Genomic DNA, 19,499 nt, shown 5'->3' with positions numbered 1-19,499 from the left:
AATGTGTAGAATCTGTTTTTTTTATTCTCACTTTATCTCCATCTCCTCTTCTCTCTTTGAGCTCTATACCAACCGGTAATAAGTAAGTTCAACAACAGATTTTAACGACAATGACTCAGTCAGAAACCCCATTATAAACATATGATATCCAATATAACACAAGAGAGAGAGAGAGAAAGGAAAATAAATGTTGTGAAGCTTGACAGTCTGTCGGAATGTTCGTTGAGATTTGAGATATGATGCCTATCTTGAGGGTTCATGCCAACTTCTTTATGATCCGTTTCTGCAGAGGCTCTAGAGATAAACACGTATTGAATGTTGGTATCTCGAGTGTACATCTCTGTTGCACAAGTCTGGCAAGGATAAAGGGCGAAGAGTTCAATGGACGTTGTGATTTGGCCACAGTGTACTGTCCAGTCAATTGACTTTCTGAAATCATGGAATTGGTCAGCTGGTCTCTCAATCGACCACATTTCCTCGACCAAGAGAATGGGTGGAGGAGAGCGCGCCTGCGCCGATGGGGCGTTTGCGATGGACTCCTGGGAGAATGGAGGGTTGTGTGCCTATCGATCCTTTCCGTGGAGGATGCTGAAGACGTGGTCATAATTGGAATTGAGACTGATTTGTCTAAGCGGCTTCCCGATCTATCGTAAAATTTGGATATCGCTGGCAGCACTCTTCGCTGTTGACAGTCTGCATGTCATGACTGATTGTGCGGGGCTGCCCGCACTCAGACTCAAGTGACATGTGTGTTCTATCGCAAGCAGGATTTCAAGTCTGAGCCACTTCGCAATGTGGGTCACTGCAAAGTTGTCAGCTCAGCTCGGCTGGTAGAGAAGCAAAACCAGGACTCGGAGCCTGGAAGCGGAGCCATGACAGTACCCCCCCCCTTAAAGAACACCTCTTGGTGTTCTACCAGTCCTGGATGGACGGTCGTCGTAGACGAGGGGAGGAGGAGGCCCATTGGAGCGACTGGAAGAGCCGGGCTGCAGTGACCCGGAAGACAAGCTGGGGTCCTGGGGAGGTGGCGGGTGGGAAGTCACAGCTGGGGTCTTCGGGAGGCCGCGGCGGCGGCTTGGTAGCCACGCTGGAGACGTCGGGAGGCCGCGGCGGCGGCTTGGGGGTCACGCTGGAGACGTCGGGAGGCCGCGGCGACTGCGGCTTGGAGGCCACGCTGGAGACGTCGGGAGGCCGCGGCGACTGCGGCTTGGAGGCCACGCTGGAGACGTCGGGAGGCCGCGGCGACTGCGGCTTGGAGGCCACGCTGGAGACGTCGGGAGGGCGCGGCGGCGGCGGCTTGGAAGCCACGCTGGAGACGTCGGGAGGCCGCGGCGACTGCGGCTTGGGAGCCACGCTGGAGACGTCGGGAGGGCGCGGCGGCGGCGGCTTGGGAGCCACGCTGGAGACGTCGGGAGGGCGCGGCGGCGGCGGCTTGGGAGCCACGCTGGAGACGTCGGGAGGGCGCGGCGGCGGCGGCTTGGGAGCCCCGCTGGAGACGTCGGGAGGGCGCGGCGGCTTGGGAGCCCCGCTGGAGACGTCGGGAGGGCGAGGCGGCGGCGGCTTGGGAGCCACGCTGGAGACGTCGGGAGGGCGAGGCGGCGGCGGCTTGGGAGCCACGCTGGAGACGTCGGGAGGGCGAGGCGGCGGCGGCTTGGGAGCCCCGCTGGAGTCGTCGGGAGGGCGAGGCGGCGGCGGCTTGGGAGCCCCGCTGGAGTCGTCGGGAGGCGGCGGCGGCGGCTTGGGAGCCCCGCTGGAGTCGTCGGGAGGCGGCGGCGGTGGCTTGGGAGCCCCGCTGGTGTCGTCAGGAGGCGGCGGCGGCTTGAGAGCCGTGCAGGAACGTTTGCGAGGCGGCAGCTTCAGAGCGGCGCAGAAGTCCTCGGGAGGCGGCCGCTTGAGAGTCGTGCAGGAGTCTTTGGGCGGCGGCGGCTTGGGAGCCCCGCTGGAGTCGTCGGGCGGCGGCAGCTTGGGAGCCCCGCTGGAATCGTCAGGAGACGGCGGCCTGGGAGCCGCACAGGAGGGTTCGGGAGACGGCGGCTTGGGAGCCGCGCCGGAGAACACGGGAGGCGCCGGCTTGAGAGCCGCGCCGGAGAACATGGGAGGCGCCGGCTTGAGAGCCGCGCCGGAGAACACGGGAGGCGCCGGCTTGAGAGCTGCGCCGGAGACCACGGGAGGCGAAGACGGGGAAACACAAGAGTCACGAAGAAAAAAAAAAATCACGGGCGGGAACCGACAGAATTGGCTCCGACGGAAGAGCAGAAGAAGCAAGCGGAACACCGGACAGAGCAGAGCGGGAGGAATGCCGTGCAACCGCCTCAGACATGGAGTCCAACATCTCAGAAATAGACAGAGTCATCCTCTCAATATGACTCAACCTGGTGGCCTGAGTGTCTAGTTGCTCCTGCCAGCCTTTCACCACTGCTGGGTCCATAATTAGGGCCAGATCGTTTCTGTCACGATACGAAGGGACGAGGGAGCTAAAGCCACGTATAGGAGACGTGGTGTAGGACCCAAGTGCAAATGGTTGTAGGCACAGGAGGCAGGAGGGAATTATAAATAATATTTAATAATTAAACAAACTAACATGGAACAGAAAGCGTCACCGAACCGGGAAGAAACAGAGCAAACGCAGAGTGTAAAAACAGTAATGAAACTAACAGAAGTGCACAAAAATTAGTAAAAAGTCAAAACAGAAAGCGTCACCGAACCGGGAGTTAAATGAACTTAAATCACAAATGAAACCGAGAATAAACTACAAAAGAAAACCAAGAAACACGCGGCAAACAGCAAGAAACCAAAAACACTAACTCAGGACAGCAGGGTTAAACAATGTAACAAAAGAACTAGCAAGCGCACAGAAGTAAAAGCCGAACACAGGGAGAGAGACACAAGAACCGCAGAAGCCGAACACAGGGAGAGACACGAGAACCGCAGAAGCCGAACACAGGGAGAGACACGAGAACCGGGAGTTACCACAGGGGATCGAGAGGAGTCCAAAATCACAGGAATCACCACAGGGAACGTGGAAACACACAGGGACTAGGAGAAGTGGCAGGAAACAAAGACACAACGATCTGGCACACGTTGCTGGAGCCCAGGTGTTCTTGAAGACCGTAATCAGGGGATAATCGGCTCCAGCCGTGTGCCAAAGGAACAGAGGTAGAGAAGCAAAACCAGGACTCGGAGCCTGGAAGCGGAGCCATGACAGAAACTGGCCACTGACACTTCAGGAAGAAGGACCTAGTAGCTTTCCGGTGCTGGGTATGGTAACTGTGTATGGTTAAAAAGTGTTTGTTCCTTCCATGGTGTACTGTTGCTGTTTTGGGGCTGAGTGACCCCCCAAAAAATGTTTCATTGCAAGAACATCCAGCTTAAAAATACCAAGTCAGATTTGAGAACTGAGGTGTGATTTCAGAATACAAAGGTCAACCCACCTAGAAGCAGAGTAGACTATAAGAATGTTGACATGTTGTTTTTTTCAATGTACTGTTTGACTATTATGATCTATTAAGGGAAATGTGAAGCGTATCGTGATGGTTCGTGCAAAGATTATTTAAAGAAACCGCCATGCTGCTGAACAAGTGAATATACATTCTTAGCTGCTCTCTCTGCTTGGCATTTTAACTTATTTGTTTATATTACATCAATCCCCAGAAATTGGTAGTAAATTGATAGTAAAAACTAGCAAAACTCCATGACACTTTACCGCCAGCAGTTTTAATGCGTAGTGTACATACACAAATCTCAACAGAAGAAGTAGTGTTCGGCTTTCTTTCTACACTTGATGCTGTTGCACCCTCTAGAATTGAAAAAAAAAAAATGATGCAACTCCCCAACATTGAAATATTGAAATGAAAGAAAAAGTGACCTTGAAGTATCCTGCCAGCTCTGTAAAGAGTCGATAAAAACGATCGACTGGAACCTAAGGAGGATAGAGGAATTTACTTTTCTAACTCGTCTGACTGCTCCAACCGTTGAGTTGGTCTTAAACTACCATGACGACACCTGCCACGAGGGTTTTTTATAGGTTGGCCCAGAGAACTACGCATAAGATTCCTGACCTTTCTTGTCAGCAGGTTCATCAGGATTATGTCCCGTGAACAGCTATCCTTCCAGTCAGTGTAGATACAGTTGGTTCTTGGGGACTTTACTGGCAAAAGGCTCATTTGGTCTTCTAGCAACATCTTGGATTGACAATAATAACTTTCCTTACCGACGAGTTGGCAACACCGTACGGCGGTCCAAACTATTTCACTGACCACCTCCACTGATGGGTGGGAGTCAAAGTCACGGCTCCGTGTTGGTTACTGCAACATCTTTTAGACAGGTCATCATCGGTCACCTAGGAAAACGTCCCTCCATCCACAGTCAACCTGTGGTGATCCGAAAGGTTCTGTTTTGAGTGCCATTGCTTTTTCTACACACTACCTCAAAACATCACAATGTGTTTTCACACCCACCAAGGATTCTCAAAGTGTTCTTGCCTTTGTAGCATGTCTTGATAATATCACCGTGTGGAGACACGTGAAATATAAAAACAGAGCACCTCATGATGTGACACACGAGGGTTTATCGTTTCAAACATAAATAAGTGCTATAACTTATTCATGACTCTTGATTTCAGCAAATTTACTAATGAAAAAAAGAAAAAAAATACACTTGAGAAAAACTGAATAAAGTTCTGAATAAAACAATATAATAAAATAAAATAACAAAATATAATATATTTTATTTAAACTCCATAGAAGATATAAGTAAAGTCTAAATGAAAGTATTAACATATTTATGTCGACATGAAATGTTTAAAACAGTTGCTTTCATAAGCAGTCTTTACTGTTGGAGGGGGCAGCATCACTTTGTTCATAATTTTTTTATTTTCAAGAACTTCTCCATAGTTGGTGACTATCACAGATTTGCAGAGGTCAAGTCAATTCAGCGACACACTACTGCCACCACATGTGGCTAATGTATTAAAACTGAACACTCACGGCCCAAAGGTGTGAAAGAAAAAAACTTTTTTAGACTTTTAAAATATGGTATATATTCATTTATTTACTGTAAATACCTGTTTTCATTTCATCACAATCCCTTTTACATGGTTTTATTCTAGTTTGGGAAATTGGCAGGCAAATCTTGAACATTCTTTGCCTCAGCTTCATGACAATGACTCATTATCGCATCACATTTTAGAGATTTCGTTCTGCATTTAGTTTATAGACAACTTTTAAACCACGATGCGAACTTTGATAGTCTATGAGTGTCAATAAAGTTTTGAAATGAGATGTCATGTTAGCTGTTAGCTCCGCAGCGCAGTCTTTGGCGCCGACAAGGAAGATTCCATCATTCTGTCGTGAAGGTGTGTAGTCAAGTTCCAAATACATCAGGTTTAAAAACAACAGGAAGTTTTGCATTTGAACAGCGTCTTCTCTGTGTGTATGGGAAGAGGAGCACTGCAGCGAGTGAGTGGCTGCGTCTAGGAGAGGAAGGCCTCGGCATGTCCCCTATTAAAACAATAGTCCATGTCACTTTAAAGGTTTTGGGAAAGGAAAAAAAACTGCAAATGACATGTATTAATCATTTCAATCGGAAAGGCCCTCATAGTGGATGAATGTTGTGAATGCTGATGAGCACAGAGCATTGTAATGTCAGGAGAGGAGAAGGATGTGCTTCTAACTTGATGCATCTTCGACGGGTGCAGACCACTGCAGAACACCTAGTTGGCTTAACTGAAGGTGCACACAAACACTATATGAAGGTCCCTCATCATTCTTCTATGGAAGAGAAGTTGTCATAAACATGCAAGAGCGTGTTTAGTGAGTCGTGTGACAAATGTATTTCTTTTTATTGTCATGATTATTATTTTTGAATGCATTCACTGACAGCCCAACAATCGCACCGTAAACATCAATATATCACAGTCATGCAAACCTATTGCAGTAACATGATCAACTGCTTGTGAAGGCTTATAAACAGACAAAGTTAGATCAACCCTGAAACCCTAAACAAAATAAATCTTATTAATAACAATATTAATAAAAATCTAAATATGTTGCTCTTATAGTAAATAATATACAATGTCTTCCCTGAGCCTCAGGATTGGATCAGTATCAAAGCGAGCAGATAGATTTTTACATACACCAACTGCTGATAAAGTGCAAATGTAGTTTCACAGTCATGAACAGTTATCCACCTTGTCCTGTTCCACCCTCAAGTCAAAGGTTTTACATTACAGCACATTTACAACATGGATAGAACTTTGCTGATTAGAGAGCACAAGTGAGAAGTGTCTGTGCTGTGAGGCTACTTTCGTTTTGGCTAAAGTTCTCAGAAAGCTGGTGAAGGATTCAGGGCCAGGCTTTCCATTTCAAGTGCTTTCTTCCTCTTCTTGCACAGAGGAAGGTCGTCGGACGGAGTGCACAAGGTGGCAAATCTCTGTTGAGAGGGAAAGTTGTAATGAAGAATTCAGACAGTTCTACTGTGGCACTTGACTGTCTTTACCTGTCGTAATGTTCCCGGTGTTCTCCACAGATTATAGAGCATCCACAGGGGAACATTGAGTGTTGAGGAGAGTGTGAACAACCAGCCCAGCGTGGTGCCCCACCAGGGATACTCCATGGTGTTGTTAAATTTCAGTGGGGTGAACTGAACTAAAGAGAAAACAAGGGTTCCCTGCACAAGAGAGAATGAGGTCATGATGTTTTTTTGCACATTTTCATTGAATACTTCAAAACATTGAGTTCTGCATTTAATTATGAACCCATTTTATAGTTCATACATCATGAAATATCTTGATGATGACTTCACATGGTTTTCCAGTGGGTCTACTGAACTTAAAAAAGCCAGTGTGAGCAACATGTTAAATTTCAGTGGGGTGAACTGAACTAAAGAGAAAACAAGGGTTCCCTGCACAAGAGAGAATGAGGTCATGATTCTTTTCGGGAACAAAACATACAACACCAAAGAAAAAAAGGATTGTAAAGATTTTCCAGTGTGTCTACTGAACTTAAAAAAGCCAGTGTGAGCAACATGTCTGAGCTCAGACTGAAGGTCTCCTCACCATGCAGATGACTGGGGTGATAAACTTTAAGCAGTACTTGATGAGCGGCGCTGGTCTGTGTCCTATCATGTCCTCAATGTTGTCATAGAAACGATCCGCTCCTAAGTGAGACGAAGACACACAGCGTTGATGGACCACAATGATTTGAAGATCAGACGTGACGGAGTTTACCAACCATAGACCCAAGCGACTGACACAGACTGCAGGATGGCGAAGAGGAGGAGCGTCATTCCACTGCAGCAGTAGTAGTCGAACAGCTGGAAGATGTAGAGGCCGCCCTGTCGAGGAGACCAGCACCTGAGTGAGTCAAGTCATCGCTGAATGGTCTGGTTACTGGGAGACATGAAGGAAATCCTACTTCTGTCACCATGATGAGGCCAATGAGGAAACAGAAAACACTGATGAACAGCAGCAGAAGTTTACGGCGATGGCCCACGTGGAAGAAGGACGGTTTCATGTCAGAGATGGCCGTCACCAGAGATTCAAGTTGTACAAACTGAAGCAGAGACACATCAGTCCTGAAGACATGGACTTGTTTGTCTGAGAGCATCCAACCTGACTGTCGAGACCCAGCAGGATGATCATGACGAAGAAGAACACCGCCCACAGCTGAGGGAGCGGCATCATGGCCACCGCACGAGGGTAGGCAATGAAGGCCAAACCAGGACCTGGGATGAAAAATATTATGGGACGAGAATTACGAGAAATAATTCTTTCATCAGCTTCTTCTTGTTACCTGATTCTGCTACTGTGGCTATGTCCGTTTGCTGCTCGAAGGCCATGAAACCCAGGGCGGAGAAAATGGCAAAACCTGCCACAAAACTGGTGCCACTGTTTAGAAGGCACAAGTACACACAGTCCCTGAAGACGAAAAAATAAATCTGATTGTACACTGGATGTCAAGCTTATTGTCGCTCCACTCAGTTGGAATTTTGTTTCAACCATACCTGTAACAGTTGTTATTGTATTTATTATAACTGCCAAGCGCAGTCAGACACCCGATACAAAGGGCGTAGGAGTAGAATATTTGTGTTCCGGCATCCATCCACACCTGCATAAAAGAACACTTGAGTCACAACTGTTAGACATGAGAGGTGAGTGAGAAATTATTTACGCAGATTACTGTGAAGCGAACATGATCAGACAGCTTGGTCGCCTGGAACATGTGCTGGAGCAAGGCCCAGAGTGAATCTGCTGTCCATGGTTTTCCTTATTATGACCTTTGACATCGCTGAAGTTTTATGAAGCATGTGTTCTACAGGCGTATGTCATTCAGAGAAACTCTCAGTAAACTCTCACGAAAATTGTGACGTTCTTTCACGCTTCAGTCCACAGTACGGTGTAAACATGGACAACAAATCCTGATGCAGGGAAAAGCATCGGGGCACCTTCAAATTCCACCTAGTTCCAGTATTTTGTGTGTGTTTGTCAGAATTCCTGACTGTAAGAGCCATGAATACATGTAGCATTTCATTTGCCATGGTGCCAGTTGTCACATTGTTCACAGCATTTTGTTTTGACTGCACTGTGTGTTTTGTTTTTCAGCCCCTACGGAGTCATTCATCTGAATTCAACAGATTTGAGATGATAAAATAAATTAGAGATTATATTTTTAAGTTATTCTTGACACAATTGATGCAAAGCTTTTTGTTCTCTTGACATGTTAGTGGATGTTCTTGAGAGAACCAGGTGTGACAAAACAAGATGTTGCAGGCTCTCACTCAACCCACTATGTGATGAGCATTGTAGTTCACTGATACACATCTAATCTTAAGTAACTTTTGATGCCCGAGGAAAAGCAGCATTACAATGCCGGTTTCACACTTGTAGTTATCTGCCACATGTCCAAACAGCGGAGTTGTGCGTACCTGCGGGTCCAAGAGGCGGGTTGGATCTGGATACAGGTAGAACTTGATGCCGTCCAAGGCTCCAGGAAGCGTGAGACCACGGACAAGCAACACCAGCAACATGAGGTACGGAAACGTGGCTGTGAAGTACACCACCTGTGGACCAGCAAAGATGGAGAAGAGAGGTGTTGCTACAAGACAATATCATGTAAAAGTGAAGGGATTAGCAATTGACGGAAAGAAAATTAGTCATATGTGTTCGCGAAGGAACATTCAATCCAAAAATACATCAACACAGACACAGACAACAGTGTTTTGACCATATCTTCCACATAACGCTGAGAATGCGATGCCAAGTACCTTTCCAGTCGACTTGACTCCTTTCCAGATGCAGAAGTAACATATGACCCAGGAGAGGAGGAGGCACAGCGCCAACTCCCATCGCACCCCCCCCAATTCCTCAATGCTTCCTGTGAGATTTAAAACCTGTCTCCTTTGAATAACAGTAACATTGATGAATTAATATTTCTCGCATATTTTGTAAGTTAATATGTATCTGAGTGACTTACTCCCAGAACTCTCTCACTGGTGATGTGGCATTGGCCGGCACAGTTATGTTGAACAGAACATCATTCCGATCAAACTCCACACACCTCTCTGATCAGAAAGAAAGAGCAGTTATTCAGTTGGTGGCTACGTTTGATGTTATGATTAATGGGAAACGTAATGACCTGTGTTCCAAGTGTTGCTGCAACTGGACCAGGGGAGTTGCGAGTTGAAGGATGAGAAGAGGTAGAGAAAAGCCCAGGCCAGGATGATGATGTAATAGATGCTGGAGTACAGGACCACCACCTGACATCCGTATCCCAGACCTATTGATTGGAGAAATAAGAAACAAATGCTTTGACTGTGTGTAGAGAGGCTGGAAAACAAAGGGTCAATTTGAAGAGACCACAGATTTCCCACTGAGACGGCTGTGCCACTGCTTTACCAAGAGACTAAAAGAATGTTTGCCAGTAAAGGCACTTTCCTCAAAGTTTAAAAGACAACACACAGATTCAAAGTCACTCTACTGCACCATGTTTTTAATGAAGAGGCACTTTTGATCATGTAATATTAGTTAACAGCCCATAATAAATGCCACAATTGTATGAAAGCATGGATTAATGGATAAAACTTGCGAATGAGACACTTTGATATCTCTGTATTTCATTCTGCCTGACTATATTGCCAGATCCGATTAGTTCAGAAATCATGATCCAATACGAAAAAAAATAGTTCTGAATTAGGGCCGTCTTCGTGAATGCACCTGGTCTTGCCGTGTAATCAATTGGTGAACAAACTTAGCGGAACGCTATGGGACAGATGATTATCGGGAAGATTATTTATTTTGAGGATTCACCATGGCTACACGTCAAACACTGTGCTGCATGAAAGCAAGAACGTTGAGCCAATGTGAGAGAAAAGGTTTCATCCAAAGTGTTTTAGTGCATCCTACAGACGTAAAACAGACCTGTCTGCAACTATATATATATATATATATATATATATATATATATATATATATATATATATATATATATATATATATATATATATACAGTGGTACCTCGGTTCTCGACCACAATCCGTTCCAGGCGGCCGTTCGAGAAGCGATTTGTTCGAAATCTGAATCGATTTTTCCCATTACAATGAATGGAAAAAGAAACAATGCGTTCCAAGCCTTAAAATAGTGTTTTGTAGGAGTGAATGTAGAGTGTCTGCTGCAGGTGCGCTGTTCCTCTATGTGTGTGGCCGCTGCATGTGGGAGGGGTTGCCGAGTGAGTGACGTCTCTCCAGAAGTGAAGAGGTGCCCGGTGCGTGTCCAGCTCTGAATGTGCGCTTCTGTGCAGTTTGGCTGTGACAAAGTCATAAACCACTCTGTCCCAGACTCGCCTCATCCCTGTCCCAGCTCCAGCCCACAACAGGACATCAAACCCTGGAGTGAGCGCTCCAGCCTCGGAGGTGTGGAGAGCGAGCACCTCCCCTGTGACACTCGAGACAGGAAAGGTTTTACACCTCAATATGAAGAAGAAACAGTCAGTAAATGTAGCCGAAGCAAAAAAATCTCGAAGTTTTGTTTGAACTCCGATTTGTTCGAATTCCGTTTGAAAACTGAGGTACCACTGAACAGTATATATATAGCTGGCGAACTAATTTCTTTAAAACCCACATGGCTTTTTCAACAGTTGGATAATACAGAGGCTGAATAATCAGCAACAGTTTCTAAAGAGCCAGAGTTATTTGGAAAAAAAAAAAAAAAGATTCTAAAATGAATCGCAAACCTGATAACCGGAATCGAATTGTGAGATCATAAAAGGTCCCCACTGCTTCAAGTGTGAGATACTTGAGGGTGAAACGGGTGCCCCACTTTTGTTTGGTTTTGGGTCGGTTATTCTATTTATTGGTATTGGTTGTTATTAGCTGGTAACTATTGGCGGCTCAACATTCACATTCATGGATGGGAAAAACGACATTATATGCAGGCGATAGCCAGGGCAGCCACGTCGTGGGGTTGATTCGCGCTCCCGCTGTGGGGTCCTCAAGAAGCTTCATCGGGTCAAATCAGGTGTCGCGTACCAAGCGTGGTACATTTCATGATGGGTACGGTGTCACATGGCACCCTTTTCTCAAAATTCCTCAGATGCTTAAAAATCCTCTGTCACTTTTGGTGTCACTGGCTTAAAATATGAAGACATTTCTGGGTGGTTTACCTTCAAAAAGTGGACATATCTTCCTCCAACAGGTAATACTTCCCTGCTTGGTGTACTGTCCCAGTGATGTCTCCAGCAGGAAGAGAGGAATACCACAGGTGAAGAGGAAGATGACGTATGGAATAAAGAACACACCTGCGGGGGAAAAAGTGGTATTTAGTGCAATAAAAATAAAAAGCTAGAATGTTGATCGAACAGGATGAGAGTTCAAATTAATAACGCAGAAAATGACGAGGTGGGCAATGATATCACACAGGGGCCACTTTATGCATGGAGAGTAGAATGGAAGGAGAGAGAGAGAGAGAGAGAGAGAGAGGGAGAGGGAGAGGGAGAGAGAGGGAGGGAGAGAGAGAGAAAGAAACTTAAGATTCAGTGACATTGAAATTGTCGCTGAATCTTCATTGTGGAAGAAAATTTGGAATATATGAAGTTACATGAAGCTCACCGCCTCCGTTTTTGTAGCACAGGTAAGGAAACCGCCACATGTTCCCTAACCCGATGATCTCTCCAGCGACAGCCAGGAGAAAATCAGTCTTGCTGGACCACTGTCCGCGGTTGACAGGAGCAGGATGTGAAGTGTCCTTTTCCAACCTTAGCTTGCAGTCCAGGTCAGAGTGCTGAGCCATTGTGCTGCAACCAGAGAAGATGAAGCTGCGTGAATCTCAACAGAACGTCTCCATTCTTCTTCAGAACCCACTTTAAAAACACCTTTAGATTTGAGTGGGACTCTACCTCAGCCCCTCCTTTGTTTTACGACATTACGAATTTCCTTTTTCTCAGACCCTTCCCTCTCTCCTGCTGTCCTTGGACTTAAAATTGGTAATAGTAACAGTATGGCTTGAGTAACTTTTACCACAGGCACCAATGTCTCGATTAGAAACACCATCACTCACAGTTGGTGTTTGATACCAGATAGAAAACACCGGATAAAAAACAAACAAACCAAAAAAAATGTTATGTCCATCTTATTGTGCGGTTAAATGTGGGTCAGTTCTACATGACAACAGGTGATGAGCGATTAGAATTCAAAACTATTGAATGACACTGAATGAAGTACTTGGGAGATTGTCTTCAAGATATGATAAATGAAAAACTGGATTTCTGTTAATTTTTTAATAGCATCAAAACTTGGTGATAAAACAAAACATCTAACTCCACATGGCAGGCCATAAAGTGACTGTCACCAATGAGTTTGTCCAAAGCTCATTGTTGAGAGGTGGTGTTGTCCATTTATTAAAAGCAAAGTCTGAACGCTGCAGTTCTCTGACAGGGACAAATCCTCCTTATGTTTCCTGGATCCACATGGTGACCCGACGTGCCACAGAAACTCTCTCACTTGGTTCCAGAAAATTCCACTGAAATCTGTAGACGGCAAAGACAAAAACAATGCCTATAGGTTACACCCATTCAAATGTAAATCACCTCCCTGCATCACCCTATTTCCACTGTAGAGGGCCTTGAGTCTATGTTGCTGTTTGTCTCCCAAAGACGTCCTCGCTGAGGGACCACACAAGAGCAATTCAAAACCATCGATAGGGGCCATAATTCTTGACACAGAAAAATGAGAGGTAAGTCAGTGCTGAACTGGCCATCCAACTCAAACAAATATACATCCGTCCATCGTCAGAGAAGCAGCAGTTCGGGGGCTGTGACTCTTCTGAATTCCTCTATCATCCCAACTGTCTTCTGGGGATTTGGCTCCAGGTTGTTACTGCACCAGGACACCAGTTTGTCCACCTCCCTCCTGTATCCGAACTCATCCTCATCCAAGAAGAGTCCGATTATGGTGGTGTCATCCACAAACTTGATCAATTTGACAGACTGATGGGCGGAGGTGCAGCAGTTGGTTCGCAGTTCAGAGAAGAGCCACAGGGAAAGTAGATAGTTCTGAGGGGATCCAGCGTTGAGGGGCCGAGTGTCTGAGGCGGCACTTTTTGGCTCCAGTCTGTCTGGAAGTCTATGATCCACCTGCAGAGGGAGTTGGGCACGTTCAGCCACCTGAATCAGAAACTTTAAAAAATACATGCAGTGCTCTCTGTCTCAGAGTCCCATGTATGAAAGTTTCCACTGTGGACGTCTTTAAAAGTTTCTGATTCAGGTGGCTGACGAATGCTGCACCTGACTCCCCTAACGGCCACGGATCTGTCCGTTTCCGTCTCCGCGTGAACGACACCTGAGAAAGGCTGCTCATCTCGCTCTGGGAAATGAATGATTATTTCTTGGGCAATTAGCGTAGCACTTTGAACGTCACGCTCAGACAGGCGGGTGTTGCTTAGTGTCAGCTGTGCTAGCAGCTGCTGAGGAATCAGTGGTCTCACTTTCATGAGCCCGGAAAACTCTCCGTGCTCCCTCAAGTGCTGGTGCTTTAAATGGCGTGTTTAATTTTAACACAGCATTTCTCATGCATGTGCTGCAGAATGCAAACTTTAAATGATTCACGGCAGACATGCTGCTGCAGAGTGAGCAGCCAACCAGCGGGGCTTCGTCTGAGCGCCGGCTGCGACACGTGATCGGTGGTTGTGATCGCCAATGACAGGTCGTGATCGGCATTCACTGTTCACGCTGAAATCGGTGACCGATCGATCGATCGGAGCATCCCTAATTCATGGTGTTACCTTGCGGCACATATCTTGCAAATCACTTGAGACTGACTCATCATCCGGTTTGAATCCAAAATAAACTGTATGCAAGCCTTTTTTTCGGAACAAGTTTTAGAGTTTCGTAACTGGTTCCCGGTTTGTCATCCATATTCCTTCAGTTTCTAGCCTGTCCCCGCGATCCAATCACTACCGCGTTCACGTCACGAGTGAAACACGTGACCACAAGGCGCTTCGTCATAGGTTGAAAGTGAAGCCATGAACATCGTGGGAACTCAGAAAGTAGTGGCTAGCAGCGCCGCTCGGGAGCATAAAAGTTACAGAGGAAAGTAGCATTTGTGATGCGAATCGAAATTAATTGAAAATAAAATCAGACACAAGGCTGAATTAAAATCGTTTTTTTTTTAAAACGATTTATGTGCAGGCCTAGCGAGCGATACAGAAGGGGGCGGGGCCTTACCAGCAACGTCACCACGTTAGAAAAAGGTCAGTGTTCATGTTAATGTTCCATTATTACAATAATATTTTTGCACTTAAAGTACGTTAAGTTAAGCTTTGTGGAGTTTAACTTGTCTAATTCCATTTTAAAGTTGTTGTATAAGGGAGTCACGTGACGCACTGACAGCGATGGCCGCTTGAAAATGGGCTCCTTCCAACGTGGCGATAAAACGTGCTCAACACCGCAGAAGGCGAGAAAACGGAGGGATTTCTATCAAGAAGAAAACGACACCGCCTTACACAAGATGCCAGTTCACAAGACAGCAGCAGGGGAAAATACAGTTTCCAAGAACTCGGAGCGAGCTAGCGTGTGGCTAAGCTAACGAAGGAGTCGGTCGGTGAATGTAACGATACCGGTGCATCAAAGCGAACATCGTGGCTCTCTTCTGGGGACCGGGACCAATCTCAGGAAAACGACAACTGTGTCGCCAACGGAGTAAATACGGCAAGTTAAGCCCTCGCGGGTGAGTAGTGCAAAATTGGTTCCGACATCGCGAACACGCGCTGCATCCTGAGAGAAATCTCCAGCTGCCAAAACAGCAAGCTGGAAACGTACAAAGCCACCGCGTCTGTGGCGTCAACACTTACGGACATCACCACACGTTTGACTGATGTGGAGAGGCGTCTGGAGTTTCTGGAGGGTGGTGACGAGCGGCTCAGAGCGGACCCACCTGTTCAGCAATCTGAGTTTGAGTCTCTCCGTCGGCGTGTGGATGATCTGCGACCCAGAAGTCGCCGGGATAGTTTGGTCCTTGTCGGCCTTCCCGAGTCCCGTTTGACCAGTGGTGTGCTTGAATTCATAGCACTGGTGATGCCGGAACGGCTGGACGTACACTTTACACCGGGTCTGGCAAGTGATCGCGCTCACCGGGCGACTGCCCCGCGCAGAGACGACGCACGTCACCAAGAGGTTCCTCCGCGATCAAGACGGAGACCCCCAAACCTTCAAGATACAAGGCTCAAAGGAAAGCTCATCTGGAGACGCCGTCATATTGTGATATTCCCTGGTCACACCAAGGCGGCGAGTGATATGAGGAAATACTACACAAACGGCGCGTCGGATTCTCCATTGGCTTCCCGGCCGACGGGTGAACGAGGGCGACCGCGCGAGTTCGATGACCCGAAAAAGGCTCTGGAATATATTGGATCACCGACATGGAAGACGCAGAGTTGAGACCAGGTATCTTGAGAGCTTTCAGAAGTGGTAGATTTCCCAATGCTGGTCAAACTTTAGCTGTACTATCCTGCGAGTAAGAATCTTTTTGCTTTTGAGTTTAACAATATTGAGTTCAAAGTTCAAAATGAGACAAGTTCAAAAGGGTTTTCTGATTATATTTACTTTTGCCCTTGTACAGAAATACCAATCATCTACGAGGTTCTGGGAGTTATTCCTGTTGAAACTAGCTAAAATCTCATACTGCCCCAGTGAAATATAACTTTGCCACGAAGCGGGCTTGTGATCATTTACTGCCTTTGACAATGAGTCATGGACCATTGTATTTTTTTTGTTAGGACTTGACGCACTCTGGAGTTTTTGATTTATTGCTTATGTCTCGTTCTAGGAAAGTTCACCTGCTCCTTACCTGCTTGATGTTTGTGGGTTTTTTTTATCTCGCCATATTTGGCAGTCTGAAGCATTTAATAATAATAACAGCAATTTAAGACAAGAGAGGCCAGTTACGAACAAGCAGAATATATAAACTCAGAGCTCAAACGATTCTATTCAAAACTATGCTCATCTGAACTCCTGGCAAATGCAGACAAAATCACATCTTTTCTTAACAGCATCATTTTGCCCACTTTGACTAAATCAAACTGTGTCTTACTTAAATGCACCAGTAACTTTAGAGGAGGTAATAGAAGTTATCAAAAGCTTCAGTTCCACTGATGATATTAGGTGTTTCATTGACATTGCAGTAGTGACCCCTTGGTTGTTGGTGTTAATGTTGTACGCAGACGATATTCTTATCTTCATCTCCAAACCATCACGCTCTTTGCCAGCACTATATGGGATTACTGATACATTCTCAAATCTCTCTGGCTATAAAGGCAACTGGACAAAATCAGAAGCCTGACCACTAACACGGTATTGTCCTTGGTCTCTGTTCTAGGGTGAGATGACTTGGCCAAAACATGGAATCAGATATCTCGGAGTCACTTTCCCGCAAAGATCAACAGACCTAGCAAAACTCAACTTTGAACCTTTACTGACTCAGTTTGAGGCAGAAGTTGAAAGATGGACGCCACTCTTCTTGGTCAGGTAAATGTTATACAAATGAGCTGTATTCCTAAACTGAACTATGCATTTCAGACCCTTCCAATTAAAATCCCCAATAAGTATTTTCAACAATTTGATAGATTGTGTAATAAGTTGTTGTGGAATGGAAAACCGCCACGATTAAGCCTGAGGAAATTACAAAAACCTGTTCGCACGAGGATTCACGTTTGAATTCTTCTTCATGTATGTGGTTGAACCCAAAACTAGAAATTGATAAAAATCCTTTCTTTTGAAAAGAAAGAGTGGAATCAGGAATAAATACATTGGAGGACTTGTATGAGGGAGACACACTAAAGTCATTTAAATCCAGCAGCTTCACCTACCGCAACGGCAGTTCTGGAGGTATTTACACATTCAACATCTTTTGTGCCAGACCTTTGGACCTGCATCAATAATACCACCAAAGTCACAATTACTTTCCATGGTGCTAAGAGTGTTTGGCACTGGACATGCGGCTCAAAATATTCCTCCCTGTTACCGGGGAAACAAACGCCTGAGGCATGAATCTCATCTCTCCCCAATTGTTGGACATCTGATGTCGGTACTTTGACACACATGTTGTGTATCTGTCCCATTGCACAGAAATTTTGGACATCTGTTTATCAAGACATTAAATTAGTTATTAAAGCAGACTTTCCATTTTGCCCCTGTCTGTTTGTATCGGGTGATCCACATCCACTAGTGGCTCTCCCAACACCTATGGTGGGGTGGGTGGAAATGTCCTTAATGCTGGGGAGGAAACTCATTGTTTTTCAAGGGCAAAAAAAAATTGACATCATTGAAGTTGTGGTTCTCCACACTGGCAATTGTACCAGCGTATGAACGTCTTTCATTCAGACTTATCAACCGATGTGAACAATACAATGACAAATGGAGCAAATATTTTTCCTTTATTAATAAATCTTGCCCAAATACTCAGGTACTAAATTAGTCCAATTTATGTGAAACATCCTCAACATCTGGCAATTTCTATCGCTCTTGTTATTCTATACAGATAAGTGTATGCATGCTTATGTGCATATTTCTTTAGCTTATTTTTTTTTCTTTTTTGTATTAATATTTTCACTGAGCCAAAGTGAATTTCACAACATCTATATGTTGTTGTCATTGCCTTTTTTTTACTTTTTTGAACTGTGTTCTCCTTTATTTACTGTCATCATTGTTTCTCTGAAAAGAATACAGATTGCTGATAATAAAAAAATGTTTAGTTGAGAAACAACAACAAACAAACAACGCAAGTTAAGTCATTTTCAGTATTCAACAGGATATTCAGAATTGAACTGAAATACATCGATTCAGAATCATCCGGGAATAAAAGCAGTGCACAGTGTCAACCATATTGTTGTTGTTTTAGATACAGACAATTCACGTCTATCGTCTCAATCGCTCATTGACCCAACCAGTCACAACAGTGAAGGCGCAGTGGTGTCAGATCACAAATCTAAATCACTTTGATCAGAATGAGAGCAAACAAAAAGGCCAGTTTTTATTTCATTTTTGGGGCCAGAAGCAATATTTTACCTAATTTCTACCAAGTCCTTTTCTTATACTGCCTCTACTATGAAGCTACACATAACAATGCATATAGAAACATAGGCCTCCAGTGCCGACTATTCATACAAAATCCAGTCTAAAGATCACTTCCTGTCCACACCACGCAGGCGCAAACAGCCACAGGGTGTGTCATGTCACCTGTTGGCCACCAGGAGGCAGTACCTGCTCGTTACACAAAGCTCGCTCCTGAGCGATTTATTTACCGCTTTGATGCAGATTTGTCCATCAGTACTGCTTCTTCCTGCACCAAACCTAATAGGAATAAAAATCATCTGGAAAATGTGGGTTGATTCGTTGCTATCAAAAGTGTTGTTGTACAAGGGCAATCGAGGTAATACAAAAAATGAGTCAATATTTTACTTGAGTTGACCCATATTGACAGATTCGTCCACTGTGCGTTAATAAGTGTTGAAGCCAATGATCAAACACTGCAACATTCATCTCTCTGTGGCACTAACTGAGGACTACACCCTCATTTTAGAATTAAAACCGCGTCCTTCGCTCTTGACTAGTGAAAATGCCGTCTTCAAGGAGGAGACGCTTCGGTCGCGAGTCCAGTTAAGGGACTGTCAAAATGTTATTAGGATCGGAATAAAACACAACATTTTGAAACAGTATCTCCTGAACTAGACGTCTGACGGACACCATGTTCATGTCGCAAATAGTGGAATCCTCCATGCTGTTACTACTACTACTCTTTTCTGAAATTTCTCTTATAGATATTTTCCTCAAATATTTGTGTACTATTTGAATACATATCTTGTAATACCTCCAAAATTACAAGGCTGATGAACATCATAATTGTGTGACTTGTAAAAGACCAACGTGATTATACTGTGCCAATTAGTTTCTCTTTTTTTTTTCTTTTCAATATATACCCCAAGTAGTTTCATACTGCATGTTTTGAAATCGCTCTCA

General features: G+C 45.1%; 1 protein-coding gene and 1 long non-coding RNA gene across 2 annotated transcripts; one reads left to right on the top strand and one right to left on the bottom strand.

Annotated features, from left to right (window-relative positions):
• Positions 1-5,820: 5,820 nt before the first annotated feature.
• On the bottom strand, positions 5,821-15,835 carry LOC128760304 (sodium- and chloride-dependent GABA transporter 2-like). The gene is made up of 15 exons (XM_053867601.1): positions 15,104-15,835; positions 12,100-12,284; positions 11,655-11,789; positions 9,633-9,773; positions 9,471-9,558; positions 9,262-9,394; positions 8,923-9,057; positions 8,002-8,105; positions 7,791-7,915; positions 7,610-7,722; positions 7,413-7,550; positions 7,230-7,332; positions 7,055-7,155; positions 6,496-6,666; positions 5,821-6,429 (listed from the first exon to the last, which is right to left on the bottom strand). Exons 1-15 carry the CDS (start codon positions 15,121-15,123, stop codon positions 6,322-6,324), a joined length of 1,800 nt encoding a protein of 599 aa, XP_053723576.1. The 5' UTR covers positions 15,124-15,835; the 3' UTR covers positions 5,821-6,321.
• Positions 14,737-19,446, top strand: LOC128760305 (uncharacterized). Its single transcript, XR_008414826.1, has 3 exons — positions 14,737-15,213; positions 15,553-15,929; positions 16,861-19,446. It is a non-coding gene; the product is annotated as an uncharacterized LOC128760305 (long non-coding RNA).
• The last annotated feature ends 53 nt before the right edge of the window (positions 19,447-19,499 follow it).

Source organism: Synchiropus splendidus, chromosome 6, assembly GCF_027744825.2.
Source record: "Synchiropus splendidus isolate RoL2022-P1 chromosome 6, RoL_Sspl_1.0, whole genome shotgun sequence".
In the NCBI taxonomy this organism is placed as follows: domain Eukaryota; kingdom Metazoa; phylum Chordata; class Actinopteri; order Syngnathiformes; family Callionymidae; genus Synchiropus; species Synchiropus splendidus.
This window is presented reverse-complemented; position numbering and strand designations above follow the sequence as displayed.

Excerpts from the sequence above, each read along its gene's own strand:
- LOC128760304 (XM_053867601.1), bottom strand. The coding sequence starts at position 15,123 with ATGTTCGCTTTGATGCACCG. Across the intron at positions 9,058-9,261 it reads GAGTCAAGTCGACTGGAAAG|GTGGTGTACTTCACAGCCAC; the intron begins GTACTTGGCATC and ends GCTGGTCCACAG. Across the intron at positions 7,333-7,412 it reads GCCTCATCATGGTGACAGAA|GGCGGCCTCTACATCTTCCA; the intron begins GTAGGATTTCCT and ends TCTCCTCGACAG.